The sequence below is a fragment of the Callorhinchus milii genome, unplaced genomic scaffold (genome assembly GCF_018977255.1).
Source record: "Callorhinchus milii isolate IMCB2004 unplaced genomic scaffold, IMCB_Cmil_1.0 Scaffold1, whole genome shotgun sequence".
NCBI lineage: Eukaryota > Metazoa > Chordata > Chondrichthyes > Chimaeriformes > Callorhinchidae > Callorhinchus > Callorhinchus milii.
The window spans coordinates 103770113-103790247 of record NW_024704742.1 but is presented as its reverse complement, the minus strand read 5'-3'; the positions used below and the strand labels follow the sequence as shown (position 1 = coordinate 103790247).

The following is a 20135-nucleotide window of genomic DNA, read 5'->3' as shown; positions in this document are numbered from 1 at the left end:
AGTTCTGAATGAGCTGGATCTTTTGAATAGCAGAGCTGGGGAGACCGGCGAGGAGTGCGTTTGAGTAATCCAAGCGGGAGGTGACAAACGCATGCATGAGGGTTTTGGCAAGACATAAAGCAAGGTCTAATTATAAGCAAGACTTAAAGCTAACTTTGTTTGAATAAGTGTAGGAAAATAGGAAGATTATAATTAAGGCTTTTACCCATTGGCCGCATAGTACTTAGCCTATTTTCCCCAGATGACACTGATAATTCTGATGTACTATAATGTCACCACAACTTCATCTTTTAGGATAACCTTTCCTTAACATCTTGAACATATTTTAAAGAAGGTATTGATTTTGTCACCTGATTTAAACTTTCAACAGTCAGACTAGAACGTATTCAAATCATACGGCTTCTGAAGTCACATTTCAGCAGCTGAATAAAAAACATAAAACCTGAAACAGAAAATAAAAAATGTTCGCAATTATCATCTATGAACTTTCAACACAACATAGAATGTATGAATTAAAACACCCAAGGCACTTGTGTTGTCATAGAACAAGCTACTATAATATGCAGTATAACATTTTAATTTATCCTTAATAAATCAGCAACTAGCCTCACAGCTTATTGGTGGTCATCAGCTTGAGAATCCCAGGCATCAGAACTACTGTGGGGATGCTATTGTGGGATTACTACTGAGTTATTAATGCGGGGTAGATGCAGAAAGGTATGAATTCCCAAATAGACCATATTTCCACAAAACCTCCAGACATTGCTTCATTCAATATGGATATGTCCTCTGCGCCACTGTCTGTTGCAGCAATAATACATTTAAATTGACTAATGTCCTCTTTCCAGAAGCTTTTCAATAATTTATTGAAGGCAAGTATAATCCAGAGTGAATGAAATGCTAATGAACAAATGAAATAAACAAGAAACTGTAAGGTCAGCACGTTTGACAACGTTGTGAGCGGTTAGTTGTAATTCCACATTTGGTCCTTTGAAATCAACAAAAGGTACAAGTATTTTATGAGCAATCATCATCTCTCCAAGACAGCAGATATGCAAAACATAATTGATCTGTGAACTGAATGTTTCAGTCTACTGGTCATTAATTTTAGTTCAGTATTATTGCTTGTGAAATGCAGAGGACCACTAAATACTGTGGTGGACAATTATCTAAATAGTTGCAGCCATTTTCAGAGGACAATATTGTGTTTAATACCTGCTGGCACTGGTAAAACAGAAAAATCAGCAGAAATTTCATATCTGAAAGTAAAGCTGTGTGAATTCTTGTGTACATTTAAGACTAGAAAAATCACTTAACGCATTTTGTATTCAACAGTTAATGTTGCCTGTGAGCTTTAACAACAGGGACAAATTAACAAGTTTTTAAAAATATATATGCAAGTCCTGAACAACTGATCAGTCGTTGCTGCGTTCCTTATCCTGCCCTCCACTTTGCTGCTTCTCGAGGGCTCAATTTTCCTGATGTCTTCTCTTGATTTTTCATCTCTCCAGGGCAGCTTTTAAGTTTAAAATGAAATCAGCTGCAAGTTAGATGAGGGATCTGAATTTGTTCCTTAAAGTGTTGGAATAAATTCCCAACAAATTGGTTGAGTGCCAAGAGAAATAGATTGAGGATAATAGGATTAAGAATGGACTGACAATCAAATATTCTGCAATGCAGAATTTCCTGCTGGGAGAGGGGTCAAAAGCAAAAATACATGGATATTCTAGAGTTCTGTTTGATTATGTTTGAGGGCAAGGGAGTAATTATGAGGATCATTTCTTTAGGAGATGAAATAGGTGGGCTGGTGGATATTACATTGTCTGTATTGGCCTATTTGTGTGTTCAATGCTTTCTGATGCTTTAAGACTTGCAGTACAATGTTGTTACATTGCATCTGAAACAGCATTATCAGTGTCACTAATTTAATTCCCATGAATTGCATCAAAAATAAAATGATACTGCTATCAAACTAGGTATTGGATTAATAATGTGTTCCTATATGCAAATTGGTTGCCTCATTCAACTTCAAAAAAGAGTAACTACACTTTACAATCCTGATCACTGTTGAGACGTCTCCAAGCGCTTCACAGAATATATTAAAGTGGATTTGATTGACTGTGTTTGTGGAGTCCTGTAGTTCAGGGTTAGAGCACTCGCTTTGCAAGTGAGAGACCTGAGTTCAATTCCAGGCAGAGGGCGAAACCTTGGGCAAGTTTCCTTACTCCACACAGAGCCTAATAATAATCCCTCCAAAACCAAACAATAATAAATTGGTCATTTTTAATCTACGACTGTTTGTGGGACATTGCTGTGCGCAATTGGCTGCCGCGTTCGCCCACAAATATACAGTCAATTCACTTTACAGTGTGTTCTGTGAAGCGCTTTGGGACGTCCTCCCGACGTGAAAAGCGCTATATCAAATGCGAGGATTATTATTATTATCTCTGTTGAGATGTCTCCAAGCGCTTCGCAGAATATATTAAAGTGGATTGACTGTGTACTTGTGGGTGAAACTTGGGAGCTAATTGCCCACAACAGTGTCCAACAAACAAGTCATGGATTGAGTGACCAAAATTTTTTGTGGGTGTTGGGGGGATTATTACCCTGGAAAGCGATCTCCGATCCACTAACAAATACCTACTGCTGAGTAACAGGTGTGTGATCTCCGATTGGCTTTGAGATGTCCTTCTGAGGTCAAATGCAAAGACTATTATTAATCCCTGTGTGTGTCTTCCACAATTACCTTTCTCCTCTCTCTTTATCCTCTGGGTTTTTGACCATTCCCTCTCTCCCTCTCCATCCATCTTCCCTCCCTCCCTCTCTCTCTCTCCTTCCTCCCTCTCTATCCATCTTCCCTCCCTCCCTCCCTCCCTCTCTCTCTCTCCTCCCTCCCTCCCTCTCTCTCTCTCCTCCCTCCCTTCCTCCCTCCCTCTCTCCTCTCCTCCCTCCCTCTCTCCTCCCTCTCTATCCATCTTCCTCTCCTCTCCTCCTCCCTCTCTCTCCCTCCCTCTCTGCCGACGTTGCACGCAAACCCCCGGGTGACGGTTGGCTCCGCCCACCTTCAACGTGGAAACAAACGGCCGCGCCTCAGCTTTCTGGTCTCGCGCTCGACCGCGCGCGCGCGCGCGCGGGGTTGGGGGGGGGGGAGCGGAGGGGGAGGAGCTAGAAACAGGGCGCTCCGAGTCACGTGATTTCGTTGCGGGGTGGTGGGGGGAGTGCGCGGTGATGTCACGGCGCGGTGATGTCACGGCGCGGCACGTAGCGCCGACAGTTGGCGGTGATCCCCGACGCCGAGACCCGGGGGCTGCGCTGAGGAGACGCGGAGCCGCTGTCAGCTCCTTAACGGCAGGGTGGCAGCGTGCAGCCGCGGGGAGGACGCGGAGGTTCGTAGCTTCTCCGGGGAGGAGGCGGCGGCGGCGGCGGCGGCGGGGGGGGCGGGGAGGGAGGGAGAGAGGGGGCAGAGCTTCTTAAAGAAAGAAAAAGTTCTGTGGCACTTGTTTGGGAGAGAGGGAGAGAGGGAGGGAGGGAGCGTCGCCCCGTGGCCTGCGCCGTGGCTGCTCGCTCGGCCCGGCGGCTTGTGGTGGTCGTTAATTTGAAATTGTCTTCGAGTGGAGGCCGTGGGAACACACCGGGGGAGAGGGGAGGGGTGTGTGTGTGTGTGTGGGGGGGGGTCTCCCCCCCGGGACCGGCCCCGGGACCGGCCCTCCCCTCGCAATGTCATTTCCCCGTTTCCTCCCTCGTTATTACCGCTTTATTCTTTCAGTTTTGCAGCTGATTCAGGTCACCTCTCCCCCCCCTCCCTCCCCCCCCTCCAACACCACAACCACAACCACCTCTATTCAGACTTTTATGCCCTTCTTTTCGCCCATAAAATACACTGCCTAATAATAATCCTCCAAAACCCAAAACAATAATAAATTGGTCATTTTCAATCTACGACTGTTTGTGGGACATTGCTGTGCACAATTGGCTGCCGCGTTCGCCCACAAATATACAGTCAATTCACTTTACAGTGTGTTCTGTGAAGCGCTTTGGGACGTCCTCCCGACGTGAAAAGCGCTATATCAAATGCAAGGATTATTATTATTATTACTGTCAACCCCCCCCCACCCTTTACAGTCATCTTTTGCCCACAAATTACACAGTCAATTCACCTTTCCATATAATACGCAAAATGCTGCAGGTGGTGGAAATCTGAAATAAAGACAGCGATCACTGGGCACACACTCGGCAGGTCAGGCGGCATAGCATCTACAATATACTCTGAGGTGCTTTTCAGACGTCTGAACGACGTGACATCGTTTGGATTACTATTATTATTATTCCTTGTTTGCAATGCAGACCGCTCGCTCGGCTTCGAATTATTCTGGCTTTTGCAAAACTTCCTACATGCACCAAAGTTTTCTTCCCGCTTCACCCACAATACACAGTCACTACACTTCACAGTAAATTCCTGTCGAATGTGTCTTGAAGAGTCATAAGCTGCACTATCCTACGCAAGGATTTTATGTGTCCTCTTCCCCTATGCTAATCAATAAATAATAATACTTACATTTGATATAGCGCATTTTACGTCTTCGAGACATCGCAAAGCACTTCACAGAATAGACTGTAAAGTGAATTGACCGTATATTTGTGGGCGAAACGCGGCAGCCAATTGCGCACAGCAGTGTCCCACAAACAGTCGTGGATTGAGTGACCAAATTATTATTATTCATTTTTTTTCTTGAGGGATTATTATCAGGCACGTGGAGTAAGGAAACTTGCCCAAGGTTTCGCCCTGCCGGGATTCAAACCCAAGTGTCTTGCTTGTGACGCAAGTGCTCTTAGCACTGAGCTACACTGAGCTACAATACTCCCCATTATATTTCCCACCTTTCCCTTTCCTTGTGCCCCTTGTCCTCTTCTCGAACACCCCCACTCCGATCCTCCCTGCAACCCCTCATCTGCTGTCCTCACTGAGTCTCCTGCTTTCTTACCCCTGCTTCCCCCACTCTCACTATCCCTAGTCCCCCAGCTTTCTCATTCTCCTTGTGTTCTCAGCTCTCTTCTCACCCTCCACTTCCCCCGTTCTCAATCACCCTCCAAATCCCTTTCCATCATCCTGCTCTCCTGCACTCCCTCGTTCCACTGCTGACCAATAACAAAGATAATGTCTTGGCATGTTTGACTTCTGGCCTTGTCACTATAAAATGGAAGGGTACTTTAAGTGCAGTTAGAGGTAGGTTTTAAGGCAGGGTTTTTGGGGAGAAGTCAGCCAGGTATCTGACACATGCAGAAACCCATCATCATGCTTGAGTATCCAAACCAAGCTGAGAATTCTATGCATCCCACCTTCACATGGAAATCCCAGACATAGTTTATTGGAATAGAATGTGCACTCTCTCCCTGGAGGGACGCCTCCTGCTTTCCTAATTCCAGAAAGTATTAGGTGCAGGTTGGCAAGAGCCAAGGCTTGCGGACCCCAGAGGGTGTGTTGGGATACTGCTGTTTAACCAGCTAAAACATCAATGCCCTCACCGGTTTCCCCAACTCCACTATATCCAACTATTCAAAACTCTGCCACCTGTACACTCGCCCTCTCTGAACTCTGATCCTCACCCTCTCTAATCCTCATCCTCACCTACAAGGCCATTCACGGCCTTGCTCCCTCCTACCTCTCTGACCTACTATCCCCCTACTTACCTGCCCGTACCCTCCGTTCCTCTGGCTCCGGTCTGCTCCACATCCCCCGCCCCAACCGCCCTACCATCGGTGGTCGGGCCTTCAGCCTCTCAGCCCCGAGGCTCTGGAACTCCATCCCCCAGTGCCTTCGCCGCCTCCTCCCTTTCCTCCTTCAAGGCCGGTCTCAAGACCTTTCTCTTTGACCGTGCCTTCAGCTCCCCTCTCGACTCTCTTCCCCCTCCTCGCTCCCTCCCTTCCCTCCCCTCACCCTGACCATTTCCCCCCTGCTCGGGTCCTGACCCAACTGTCCAGCGCCTTGGGACGTCCTCCCGACGTGAAAGGCGCTCTATAAATGAAGTCTTGTTGTTGTTGTTGTTGTCTGTATCCCCATCCCACCAGTCTTTGCGAGTCTCCACTATCACAGCTAGTCTGGCTGTACTGTCATCAGCAGTGCCCTGGAATAGCTTAAGGCTCGGCAACCGATCATATGAAAGGGGGAGGGGTATATGAGTGGTTTGTGGTTGAAACAGAATGTGGTAGAATTGATTGGTAATAAGTTTTACACCTGCAAAACCCAACATATTGATTTCTTAGATCCAATATGTCAAGATCTACCAGTGCGTCCCCACGGCCTGGCAGCGCCCAGTCAAGTCAGGCTGCTGCCTCCAAACCTAAAGGATTTAAAGATATCCGGATTGATGAAGAAGTAAAAATTGCTGTTAATATTGCCCTTGAGAGATTTCGTTATGGTGATCAGAAAGGTAAATTAAATAATTTTATAAAGTATGTTTATTCACTACTGATGTGAATTGTTTTTACCAGTTCTGTTTTGCTCTGCATTATTCAAGTGAAATTGTTTCAACAACAATGAATCTCCTAATACTGTTTCGATAAAGTTCAGCTTTTATTTTTTTGTTACTGTTCAAACAATTTATCCTCCTAGGATTGATTTAAATTCATAGCTAAATGGGATGAATATAAGGCCCTGCTAATAAAGGATGGGATAAAAACAATAGAGAGGAAAGATTTTAAATCAGAAAAGCAGGAAGTGGAGTCAGTATGGGTAGAGTTACGTAATAACAAGGGGCAGAAAACTCTAGTGGGAGTAGTTTATAGACTCCCGAACAGCAGTCACAGTATCTCAAGGTATAAATCAGGAAATTAGCAGAGCATGTAGTCAAGGAAAAACATTAATTGTGGGTGATTTTAATCTGCACATAGATTGGCAACCAAATTGGGAAAAGTATGATAGAGGAAGAGTTTATAGAATGTATTAGGGATAATTATCCTGATCAGTATCCCGAGGAGCCAACCAGAGAACAGGCCATATTAGACCTTGTTTTGTGCAATGAAGCAAGGTTGATCAGCAAACTGGAAATTAAGGCTCCTCTAGGGCAAAGTGATCATAATATGATGGAATTTAGCATTACGTTAGAGGGAGAAGTAGTTAAATCCGAAGCAAAGGTTTTAAATTTAAGTAGAGCCAATTTTGCTGGTATGAAAGAGGATTTAGCCAAAATAAACTGGGAAATTAGACTTAAGGATCTGACGGTAGACCAGCAATGGCAGACGTTTAAGGAGATAGTGGAAAATTCCCAGCGAGCACATATTCCTTTGAGGAATAAGAATGCCACGGGAAGGTGGCCCAACCGTGGCTAACTAGAGCAGTTAGGGAAAGTATAAAGTTAAAGGAAGAAGCCTATAAAACAGCTAAGATGAGTAGTAAACCCGAGGATTGGGAGAACTTTAGGGATCAACAAAGGAGAACCAAAAAAGTGATTAAGAGGGAGAAAATGGAATATGAGGGCAAACTAGCGAAGAACATAAAGACAGACTGCAAGAGTTTTTATAAATATATAAAGAGGAAGAGGCTGTTAAAGGTAAATGTGGGTCCGCTACAGGCAAAGACGGGGGGAATTATAGTAGGGGACAAAGTCATGGCAGAGTCATTAAACAAGTACTTTGCGCCTTGCCTCCTCCCTTTCCTCCTTCAAGGCTGGTCTCAAGACCTTTCTCTTTGACCGTGCCTTCAGCTCCCCTCTCGCTCCCTCCCTTCCCTCCCCCTGACCATTTCTCCACTGCTCGGGTCCTGACCCAACTGTATAGCGCCTTGGGACGTCCTCCCGACGTGAAAGGCGCTCAATAAATGGAATCTTGTTGTTGTTGTTGTTGTTGTTTGCTACTGTCTTCACCTTAGAAGACACTGAAAACCTACCAAGAATAGAGGGGAACCAAGAAGACAATGTTAGCGAGCAACTTGGGGGAATTAATATTAGTAAAGAAATGGTTTTAGGTAAACTGTCAGGTCTTAAAACTGATAAATCTTCTGGATCTGATGGCCTATATCCTAGGGTTTTAAAAGAGGTGGATGGCTTGTCTTTGATCTTCCAAAATTCTCTGGATTCCGGAACGGTTCGCATTGATTGGAAGATTGCAAACGTGATACCACTATTTCAGAAGGGTGGGAGAGAAAAGATGGGGAACTATAGACCAGTTAGTCTGACATCAGTGGTAGGGAAAATTCTTGAGTGCTTAATTAAAGATGTTGTTATGGGATTTCTGGAAGACCATAACAAGATTAGGCAGAGTCAACATGGCTTTACAAAAGGGAAGTCATGCTTAACTAATTTTTTAGGGTTTTTTGAAGATGTGTCTAGCAGGTTAGATAGGGGTAACCACTAGATGTAGTATATTTAGATTTGATTTTAAAAAGGCATTTGACAAAGTGCCACACAAAAGGTTGTTTCACAAGGTTAAGGCCCACGGGATTAATGGGAACATATTAGCGTGGATTGAAGAGTGGCTAACGGGTAGAAAACAGAGAGTAGGGATAAACGGGTCATTCTCGAATTGGCAGGATGTGACTAGTGGAGTGCCACAAGGATCAGTGCTTGGGCCTCAGCTATTTACAATTTACATCAATGATCTGGACGAGGACATTGAATGTAATGTATCTAAATTTGCAGATGACACTAAACTAGGTGGGAGAGTAAGCTCTGAGGATGATGCAAAAAGATTGCAATGGCATATAGATAGGGGAGTAGGCGAGTAGGTGGCAGATGGAATTTAATGTGGGGAAGTGTGAAGTTATTCTCCTTGGTAGAAAAAATAGAAAAATAGATTATTTTCTAGAGGGGGAGAGATTAGATAGTGTTAGTGTGCAGAGGGATTTGGGTGTCCTTGTACACCAGTCTCAAAAAGTTAGTTTGCAGGTGCAGCAAGCAACTAAGAAGGCGAACGGCATGTTAGCGTTCATTGCAAAAGGTTTAGAGTACAAGAGTAGGGAAGTCTTGCTGCAACTGTATAGGGCCTTGGTGAGACCGCACCTAGAGTATTGTGTGCAGTTTTGGTCTCCTTATTTAAAAAAGGACATACTTGCCCTAGAGGGGGTGCAGCGTAGATTCACTCGGTTAGTTCCTGGGATGAGGGGACTGACCTATGAGGATAGGCTGAATAAACTAGGGCTATATTCTCTACAGTACAGAAGAATTGGGGGGGATATTATTGAAACATATAAGAATCTTAAAGGGCTGGATAAAGTAGACACTGAGGGTCTGTTTCCCCTGGTAGGAGCATCTATAACCAGGGGTCACAGTCTTAAAATTAGAACAGAGTTGAGGAAACATTTCTTCACTCAGAGGGTAGTGAATTTATGGAATTCACTACCCCAGAAGGCTGCAGATGCTCAGTCCTTGAACATCTTCAAGGCTGAGACTGATAGATTTTTAAAAAATAGAGGGATTAAGGGATATGGGGAAAGGGCAGGTAATTAGAGTTAGGTCTGAAGATCAGCCATGATCTTATCGAATGGCGGGGCACAGGCTCGAGGGGCCGAATGGCCTACTCCTGCTCCTAATTCTTATGTTCTTATACCTATAGTTGTATTTGGTTTAGAAGTCGTATAAAGTGAGATTTTGTACATTTACTCACCACAATTGAAAGCAAAGATGTTTTAATAGATGTATGCCATGGTTTATTGTGAGGCAACTTTGATCTTTCCCACAAGATTTGGCTGCTATTTTGAAAATCATCTTAGTGGAGAAATAAGTTAAAATTGTAGTTATCCCTAATTTTAATACCAGTTTAACTTTTGTCTGGCATGGATGCATTTTCCTAATATTATTTCCTATTAGTATACAACTCACTAGGACTTCCTTTCAACATGAAAGGCGCCATACAAATGTAATTTTGTTGTTGTTATAGAGCGGTAAATATTGCTGAAAAATATAAAGAACAAACAACAACAACAAAATTACATTTATAGAGTGCCTTTCACGTTGGGAGGACGTCCCAAAGCGCTGAACAGTCAGGTGTCGGGGCTCGAGCGTGGGGTAGGGGTGGTGTCGTGGTGAGAGAAGGCAGAGAGGTAGGAGGGAGACCAAAGGCACGATCGAAGAGAAAGGTCTTGAGTCCGGCCTTGAAGAAGGCAAAGGAGGAAGCGAAGCGAAGGGACCGTGGGATGGAGTTCCAGAGTGTGGGGGCAGAGAGGCTGAAAGCCCGGCCACCGATGGTAGGGCGGGTCGGGCAGGAATCATGGAGCAGGCTGGAGCCTGATGAGCGGAGGGAGCGGGCAGGTTGGTAGGGAGTCAGCAGGTCAGAGAGGTAGGAGGGGGCAAGGCCATGGATGGCCTTAAAGGTGAGGACGAGGATCTTGAACTCAATCCTCTGGGGGATGGGGAGCCAGTGGAGTCGGGCGAGTGTGGGAGTGATGGGGTCGCGGAGCCTGGTGTGTGAGAGTACACGAGATTACAAAGAGTGAGAGTACAAGGAGATTGGTTTAGATGAATTTGAACTGTGATTCCCTTGAAGGATTTCTGATCATGCCCAAGTTGTTTGAGAGGATTAGATATTAAAAGACAAGTTGCTTCCCAAAGGGAGCAAAGAAAAATTATTACTTGTTGCTAGATTGAAACGTAGTTTTGTTGGGGTAGGTTGTTTTGCCCGGTGTGTTAATTGCAATGTGATACATCGCTCAGAAACTTCAAAGAAAGGAACACAAAAAAGTTGGACAGTGACGAGGAACTGTGTTTGTACATCATTAAGTTTCACCTATAAAATATAGTCAGTCCACTTTACAATATATCCTGTGAAACGCTTATTATACTTGAGATATCTGTGCAGTGACATCCAGAACTTTGAATCCTGAGCAGATTCCTACCAAGAAATAACTATTGTCTATTTTTAAACTATATAATTCCTAATATTGCTGGGGCAGAATTGTGTTTTTTGTTTCTTTTGCTGGTCGTTGTCTGTATGTGTCCATTCATCCCTTTATTCTGGTTCAATTCTATTTATTTTAGAGTGTATTTATTTTAGAGTATTAAGAGCTAAGATGCTCAAGACTGAGACAGAAAATGTTTATGTGTTCAAATTGTTAAGTTAAGGTTTTATTGAATACTTTACCCTATTTATTTGTTGAAAACTGGGCAACCGAGGAAAACAAGAATGTTGTGATTATGTGCACCAGTCAATTCTGATTCTATTGATTCAAGTTCAAGTTGGACAATTTACTATTTTCAAGCTCCATTTGATGTTAAAGCATTTTATTTTTCCAATTTCATACATTAGCTACCTGGATTGATCACAAGATGTATATTGAAAATTGTACAAATCCTATGGTTAGTTTAGGTATTTGCCAAGTTGGTTGATGACTTGAAAGTAAATTGAGGTGAAGCCTCATAATTCTACATTTGATTTATATCAGATTCATTCAAGATAGTATTATCTTTGGGGATAACATCCATTTTCTTTTTCCTAGAAATGGAATTTCCATCTTCCCTCACCAGTACGGAAAGAGCCTTTATTCATCGCCTTGCCCAGTCCCTTGGCCTGATTTCGAAAAGCAAAGGGTGAGTTGCAAACTGGTGATGTTTATGTGCATTAGTTTTCTCTCCATTAGTGCAAATGCTGAGGCACACATAGTTTGGGAGAAGTGATTTTCCTTCATTTCTTTGAATCTGCTTTGCTCAGTAGAACAATTTTTCTATCTCGGAAGCTACTTCTCCCATTGCCAAAAATTCACTTCAGTGCCTGGTCTGGGCCTTCACAAATTGGCTGGAGGAAACCTCTTTGCTCTATGGCCAGCTCAAAGTCATGAAGTACAATTTTTGAACACTTGTGACTTTCAATATTTGTGAGCAATGATTGGAAATTGTTTTAAAAGTTTCTTTATAAAAAAATCTTTATTATCATTATTAATAATAATAATGGCCTTTAGCTTAGTGTTTTTCAAGTTTGGAGGGTGTCTCAAAGCACTTCACAGGCTTTACCGTATCGGTAAGAAAATGCGGTAGCTTAATATCACACAGCTGTCAAACAAATTTATTTAGGGGATTCTTGGCCAAGACACAGGGATTCTCGTGATTCTCCTTCTTGTTTTGAGTAGTACTACTATAGGATCTTTAATGTCCACCTGAACAGCCTGATGGGATCTTGGGTTAGTGGTACTTAAAACGATGCAGGACACCTCCGGCACTGTATTGGAGTATCAAGGCTAGACTGTGAGTTCCAAGTCATAACGTAGAGCTTGAACCCACAACCTTCTAATAGATGTGCTACAAACTGAGCCAGACTGCTCTTTTATCTCTAGCCTTTTGTCTTGTAAAATTTTCAAAGAAATGAAAAGTCACTGATTTTTTTTTCAGAAAAGGAGCACATAGATTCCTCACTATAAAGAAAAAAGATGGCTCTGAGATGGCCCACACTGTCATGACCTGCACTTTAACTCACAGTATGAAACATGCCATACACAATCTAATTCAGAGGTTTCCTGTAACCAATAAGGAACGCACAGATCTTTTACCTAAGACTGAACGTGGGAATGCATTAACTGTTGAACCAGGTAGGCATTTTTAAAAAATGTATTGAGTTTTTGTAGATTTAATACATATTGGTACTTTTTTAAAACATCTTTAATGGTGGAAATATCCCTCCAAAATGTTTCTCACATTACAGCGGGTTGTCCTCAAATCCAAAATCAAATAAGGCATGAGATGGGATCAAGACTTGGAATTTCTGATTTTTTAAATGTATTGCTTATGAATATCATTACAAATCTTAATAATTAATGCCTCCACATCACAAGCCAAAAATGAAAAGATCTGTATCGAACTTGCATTTTGACTATGTGCAATAGTCTAGTCCAAAATTGTACTGTTTACAAACAGATGCAGAATTATCACAAATCAAACTGCTATGCAAAAGTAAAATGTAAAATGACATGCAATTTACACAATAATATAAAAAATAATATTACATTTCTGAACTAAATGTTGCTGTCTTTGGGGCAAAAATATGCACTGTTTTGCCTTAGGATTAAAATGCAATGATTTTACTACATAACTATTATTTGCTGTTTATGGATTGTTTTTAAGACTTATTTTCAACATAGAAATGTGGTTACATTAATGAGTCTGGAGGCTGGAGTTTGGAGTCTGAATTCCTGATGAGAAATTGTGCTTAAACTTGTCATAGCTAGTTGTACCAATGTTCCTGGTTCAGTACATAAATTATTTCATATTTTCACATCTGTTAAATATGCCATAAATAGGTATTGCGTTGACTTTCAAATTTGTACCTTGATTAAGCTTTATGCATTCCACAGAAAATAACCGAGAAATGAATAGGACAAGTGGTAGACTCAACAATGGCATTCCTCAAGTTCCACCCAAACGAGGAGAATCTGAATTGGATGCCTTTAGACAGTCTTTACCCGTCTTTGAAAAACAAGATGAAACAGTAAAAATCATTAAAGACAACAGAGTGGTTTTAATAGTTGGAGAAACAGGATCTGGAAAAACTACACAGGTTTGACCCATCTCTACTCTTATATTAATAATGTATACAGTAAAACTCACATAAATTGTCTCTGTACGAATTGTGTAATTGCCTAAGTTGTACATGCACCCGAGTCCCATTCAGGTTCCTTCCAAAATACGCTTGGATTTCTTTGCACTAGTTATATTTTATAAGGTGTATAAATGGCTAAATCATAAAGGTTTCTTGGTCCCAAATAATCCTACATCCAATGCAAATCATCTCCTAACTCGTAATGCAGCTACCAGACTTACCGCCTGCACTGAAGTATGCATAAGCAGTGTTCCGTTTTAAACAAGCGCAAGAAATAAGTTTTAGCCAGTTGCTGCATGAACACTTAATGGCTGGATGATACGATTTATGCATGTTTGCCTGAAGCTTTTACTTTGTGTAAGTCATATTAAATGTTTGGTCCTGACTGATATGACGTATGTGAGATTTACTGGAATTTTTAGTGGAATCTGCTTGAAACCCTGCTGTGAATTGGATGAAATGCCTGGTCCCAATTCATTTGTATTCTTACCCGTTTTGAATATGACTGTTAATTCAGGCGAAAATCCGGTTAATATGGGCAAAATGCCGCACTGGTCGCTGCTGAATGTCTTCACTCGCGGCTCCATTCAGCCATGAGCAGCACCTGGATGGAAATGGGAGGAGTCATATTGTGATTGACAGCCATTCACAAGCAGCTCGGGGATGGGTGGGGTGGAGGTGGGGGGCAGTGACCTCATCTGGTGGACGGGGACGAGTGGCAGCTCCGAGGTGGTTGACACCTTCTGGAACCAACGCTAATTGGTCCCTTTCCCATCCAATGTAAACAGCAACGGGAGGGAAGAGGCGCTCAGCAGAGTAGATGGCGGGAAGTGAAAAGTAAGCGCTTGGGTTAGCGGATGCCAGGTAAATCGGACAAAACTCCCTGCCCCGATACATCCGGCTAAAGTGGATTCCACTGTATTTGTGACTCTAGGTTTATTACATTTATTGATTTGTATTTACTAATTTTATTGTATAGTTTATACGAAAATATTCAGATAAAGTTTGTATGGTACTTTTGGGTTTTTTTTGGTGTGATGTCAGCCGCGTTTTTAAAAAAGCATATTTTTTTTAACTGGTTTTGATAAATTAGTGCTGTTCTTAAATTCACATGGGCAACAAACATGTGCCAAGTTTCAATTTCCCTGTGCAATTGTGGTTAAACCACTTTTCATTGTGAACCTGCGATTATCAAAATATTTTCATTCATTTAATTTGTTGATTAAGCAGAAGACGACCACGTAATCTCTGCAACTCTTGATAGGAATATGGAAACAGATTGATTCCATTCTTTATTTTACCTCCTGTTGGGAGTTTACAGCCTGTGCAAAATTCCAGTTAATTCAGTAACATTTCTGCCCTTGTAATTGCTCTGTTTGGCAAGATTGTGCTAATGGGTATCACAATAAAAACATGTTCAGCAAAGCACACAATTCAGATTTTATTTATAATGAGCATAGCTAATAGCAGCACTCTACTATTCTGCCTTTCTTTATTGAATCTTGAGGACGTCTGCTCTATTTCCAGACAGTCTCAGTTTGGGTTGTGGGACTGTATTAGTTTGGTTAGATGACTTGAAATCAGCTGAATGAAGTCCCATCAAGCCATCGTGATAAACCTTGCCAGGTCCTCAGCCTTCCTGACCAAACTCCTTTGTGAATTTCTTTAATTTCTTAAGGTCCTCTTCATTGACAGTGGGCCTTGTGGTCGATAGGGAAGAAAGCATGTCAGACATTTTAACAGGCGGCTCTATAAGTTTGTCACTGGGAACTTCCATCCACGTCATCTCCATTGCATTTGGGTCACCGGGAGAACACGGGGTTAGAAGATCATGGACTGTGTCATGAGGATTGGTTCTGGATGGGCCAGAAACCTGTTTAAAATGTGTTGCGGTTTGCACCTTACGGACCGGCTCCATTAAAGCCTCACGTACAATGATAGTGATATCAGCCCCAGAATATCCAGCGCTTTTCCTCCCAAGTTCTTGGAAGTCCGGATGAGTCAGCGTGTGAGCAGTGCTTCCCATGTTCAGCTTAAACATTTGGATTCGGGCAAGTTCTTCCGGCAATGCGATGTAAATCCGCTTCTCAAACCTCCTCCTAATAGCCGAATCCAACACCCAGGGGATGTTTGTGGCCCCCAGAACCAAGATGCCGTCGTTGCTGTTCCCGACGCCCTGCATCTGCACCAGGAATTCCGTCTTAATGCGCCTCGCAGACTCGCTCTCCCTTTCGCTCCTGGATCCGCACAGGGAGTCCACCTCGTCGATAAATATGATGGAGGGTTTGTGCTGCCGCGCCAACGCGAACAAGTTCTTCACCAGCTTCTCGCTCTCCCCCAACCACTTGGACACGAGGTCCGACGAAGAGACGGAGAAGAAGGTGGAGTTGTTGGCCTCGGTGGCCACGGCCTTGGCCAGGTAGGACTTCCCGGTCCCGGAAGGTCCAAAGAGCAGGATCCCACGCCAAGGGGTCCTCTTGCCCGTGAAGAGGTGAGGGAACTTGACGGGTAAAATGGCAGCTTCTTTCAGCGCCTCCTTCGCCGACTCCAGCCCCGCCACATCGGCCCACCGCACGTCGGGCTTCTCCACCAGGATCACGTCCGCCAACTGCTGCAGCAGCTTCTTCTTCTCCGAGTTCTCCTCGTTGTCGCTGTGGCCGTCGCTGTGGCTCCCGCCGTCCGCCTGCGGCCCCTCTCTCCCCGCCGCCCGGCCCGGCCCGGCCCGGCGTTTCAAGTAGCCCTTGAGCTGCTCGGCGCGGTCCATGTACTGTTGGCATTTGACGCGGATGCTGTCCTTCGCTTTCCCGCCCGGAGCCTCGTACTTGATGACATGTAGGAAATACTCGACGGCGTGTAGGTACAGCCGCAAAGCCTCCTCGTAGTGCTGGGCATAGTCCTCCTCCGTGGCCTTAGTCACGATCTCAATGGCTTTCTGCAGGGTGTTGGCTTCTGACATCTCACAGCCCTCCCGTGGCTCAGGCCGGGGGGGGGGGGGGGCACTGCCAACAGGGCCGAGGGGCAGGTTTCTCCCCGCAAACACGGGGCTCCGATCAGCCCCCGGGGGTTTGAGCCGAGGAGGGAAGAAGCGGTTTTTTGAATGCAACTTCACTCACTCACTCACTCACTCACTCAGGTCCAAACTCCATGGCTGGTGCAGGTCTCAAAGCGGCCATGTGGTGCAGTAACAGCGCGCGCCGTGTCATGCGGTCACATCACAGCCGCCGTGACTGACGATCGTGTAAAACGCGAGTTGTTTGTCCCGCAAACCTCACTATTGTTGTGCTTCATGTGGGTTTGTAGTTCCCAAATTTAAAGTCATGGATTCCTATTACTGAAAAAAGGGGGAGGGAGAGAGGGAGGGAGGGAGGAAGGGGGGGGGGAGAGAGGGAGGGAGGGAGGGAGGGAGGGAGAGAGAGGGAGGGAGGGGGCTGATTGCTTTCTCATTACTGATTCTGCATTTGTTTTACGTTCAAAGTGAATTAGTATTATCTGTCATATCCTACTCAAACTAGACTGAGGTGGATTTTTTTTTTTAGCAACGCTAAGAGTCTTACCATAGAGATGATTCAGTTTGCCGTGCACTGCCATATTTTCATTCAGCATATTGTTCAGTTCGGCAATTACTGTATTTTCATTTTTTTTTCTTTCTATGCGGATGCTGTTTGTTTATGAAACTGAATTTGCCTTCAACATAGTGGGGAAATAGTTATTATACATCCCCCCACGACCCCATATAGTACAGACTCGCTTATTGCGCATGTGTTGTCTGGATCTGTGCTCAGTGGATTTCACCTGTCTTCCAGTGTTGACTAGTTTGCTAAAAAAAATACTGCTTTCTGAGTCTTTAAGGTTACCCCTGAAATCACTTCCTGAATGATGTGCAATAAGCACATAAAGTGTTGCTGAAGTTTCATCCTGCACATTGAACATGCATTCTGTGCCCAGAAAGTTTGTGAAGGAAGTGACATTGGTAGCGCTTATTGTGCCCTTGTGCAGAGTGCAGGAAGTGATATCATTCGCGATCTGATCGCCTGAAATTTGGTAGTCTTTGCGGTTTGTTTATAATGTTGCTTCTGACCTATTGGACACAGAGGACTGCATTATAATTAGATTCTACTGTATTATATTCAACTTCTCCTTATAACTATGTTTCTTGCTTCTTCCCAATTTATTTTCTCCAGTTACTAAATTTTCTCTAATTTTCTCCCTTTTCTACTGAAGAATTTTTATTTCTTTTCATTCTGGTGGAAAACATTTAAATGGGCATCTAGGAGGATACAAGTAGTTATTGTTCATGTCCAGCAGAACAGCGTTTAGCAGTGGGAACCATGAGTAATTTTACCTTTCTCACCAGGGGTACCAAGACCAATTGTGGCACTCCAGCTGAGATTTAAACTAATTGGTATTCACAGCCCCTATTCTGGACTTTCATCTGGAATTCCAAATTAGAGATTGATGAGACCACATCTATGATATGAATTAATCAATATTCTAGATTGTATCATGTGATTGGCAGTAAAATTGATCTACCAGACTTGCTGTGAAAATTATTTTATTTTGTTAAAAAAAGTTGCTTCCACCTTCCGAATGTAATAAAGAAGCTGTGAAGAAAAAGAAAAGTTCATGAAGAGTTTTAAACATAGTAAACCGCATCCCAAAGGTATAGAGGCCAGGGAAGTGAATAGATTGTTTATAGCTAAAGGCTTGAAAACGTTTATTTCATTTTTTTATATTGTAATGTTAATATAATTAAAACCCTTCATTTCTGAGTAGTTTTATTCCTGTGGTTGTTTATTTCATGTACGTTTTTCAGTCACATAATCCGTTGGCACCCAGTCAGTATATACCTGTCAGCACAAAGGATCATGCACCCAATGTTACTCATTACTCACTTTTTAAAGGGCAGAAACATTCTTCTTGTGATAAGATCATGGGAACTCCACCCATTCCATATGGGGTTTGACCAATTTTTTTTAACATGTACCGTATCCCTCTTTGGTTGCTTATTTGCTCATTTTGCTACAGCCAACAATGGGGCTAACGTTCAAAAGTTTATCTACAAAATGGAAAAAATACATATAAGAATGTGATTAACACACAATCTGATGGTTCTGCAGTTTGCGCATGTAGATTTGTTTTGAGTTTATTTCTAATATCAAAGTAGATCTGTTAATTTAACCCTGGCATTTTCAGATCCCCCAATTTCTTTTGGATGACTGCTACAAGAATGGAATACCCTGCCGTATATTTTGCACTCAGCCAAGGCGACTGGCTGCTATTGCTGTGGCAGAAAGGGTTGCTGCAGAGAGGGGCGAAAAGATTGGACAGACCATTGGTTATCAGATTCGACTGGAGAGCAGGTATAAATGAATAAATCCACTTACTACAAAGGTACATTTGATATTCAAGCCATGCTAATACGATTTTTTTTGTTTAGAGTTTCTCCTAAGACATCACTGATATTCTGTACTAATGGTGTACTACTGCGAACATTAATGGCTGGAGACAGTACCTTAGCAGCTGTGACACATGTAATAGTGGTAAGTTTATTAGCTTCTCAGAAGTATTTTCTTTAAATCCATTTGTACCTGAACATAAATAAATGGGTACCTGAATGTTAAATATAATAATAATAATAATCCTTGCATTTGATATAGTGCTTTTCAAGTCTTCTTGTCCTCTCAAAGCGCTTCACAGAATATGCTGTAAAGTGAATTGACAGTATATTTGTGGGCGAAACACGGCAGCCAATTACACAGTTGCAAGGCAAAATAATTCAAAATTTTGCTTCTCAAGATTTTACAAATAATACTGTATCATCTGAACCTCTTCCGCCATAATTTATTGATATATATTTTTAATGTTTGGAGAAGCATTTTGAAAATTTGCTTTTGGAATGCTATACAAATGTAATCTTGTTGTTGTTTACAATGTTTCCTGGTGATGCACTGCTTTGGTGTTCTAATCTATCTTGGCACATATGAGAGTGGTTGACTACTCAATTGGATCTTATACTTTCCCAAGCTCAGAAGCTGTCATTATAATTTTGAAAAGAAACCATGTTGCACTATGATACTGCTGTGCATTTGTCGAGGCACATGAAAGTGATTTTTCTGTCCTGAAGAAGTGATACAAAGGATAGTAGCCCCCTCCATTGGTAACATCGTGGAATTGCTGTTACTGGCTAAATTGACTTCAAAGCTCATGTTAATTCTGCTCAGTGGTATCCAGTTGGAAAGGAATTAGGCCTGAGTCACTCGATTTAGATTACCTGTGCTCAAGGATTTTACTAGGGGCTAAGAACAGTTCTGCTTCACGTTGTGTAGAACTTCCATATCAGGCGATTCTGAAATGTTATGAAAGAGCAAGCAGGTGGCTCAATGACTGGACTCTTGCTTCATATCTCAAAAATAAGCCACTTTTCCTGCTGCATTTTAACTGGAGGTGGAGGGTCTGATCTTATGGAACCAGACAATTTCATTGTAACAGTATTGTCCTATAGTGCACGCCTCCTGTCATGCCACCTTCTGTTAGCTGGACAGAGCAATTAAGTCTTTCTATTTGCCTTACATATTCCATCAGTTATACTAGCCCAGCAACACACTTTCTCCAGAGTCTTC

The 20135-nt window shown here is 42.9% G+C and overlaps 2 protein-coding genes across 2 annotated transcripts in view; one reads left to right on the top strand and one right to left on the bottom strand.

Moving 5' to 3' along the window:
* Positions 1–3255: 3255 nt before the first annotated feature.
* LOC103181160 (3'-5' RNA helicase YTHDC2) overlaps positions 3256–20135 on the top strand; it is a 43553-nt gene continuing 26673 nt past the window's right edge. The window contains 7 exon segments of the mRNA XM_042333863.1: positions 3256–3386; positions 6262–6428; positions 11426–11516; positions 12312–12508; positions 13271–13473; positions 18709–18875; positions 18953–19055. Coding sequence (XP_042189797.1) covers positions 6269–6428; positions 11426–11516; positions 12312–12508; positions 13271–13473; positions 18709–18875; positions 18953–19055 — 921 coding nt within the window. The 5' untranslated portion in view covers positions 3256–3386; positions 6262–6268.
* On the bottom strand, positions 15003–16483 carry LOC103181141 (vacuolar protein sorting-associated protein 4A-like). The gene has a single exon (XM_042333873.1). It carries the CDS (start codon positions 16469–16471, stop codon positions 15146–15148), a length of 1326 nt encoding a protein of 441 aa, XP_042189807.1. The 5' UTR covers positions 16472–16483; the 3' UTR covers positions 15003–15145.

Coding starts and splice junctions, on each gene's coding strand:
- LOC103181141 (XM_042333873.1), bottom strand. CDS start 16,471: ATGTCAGAAGCCAACACCCTGCAGAAAGCCATTGAGATCGTGACTAAG.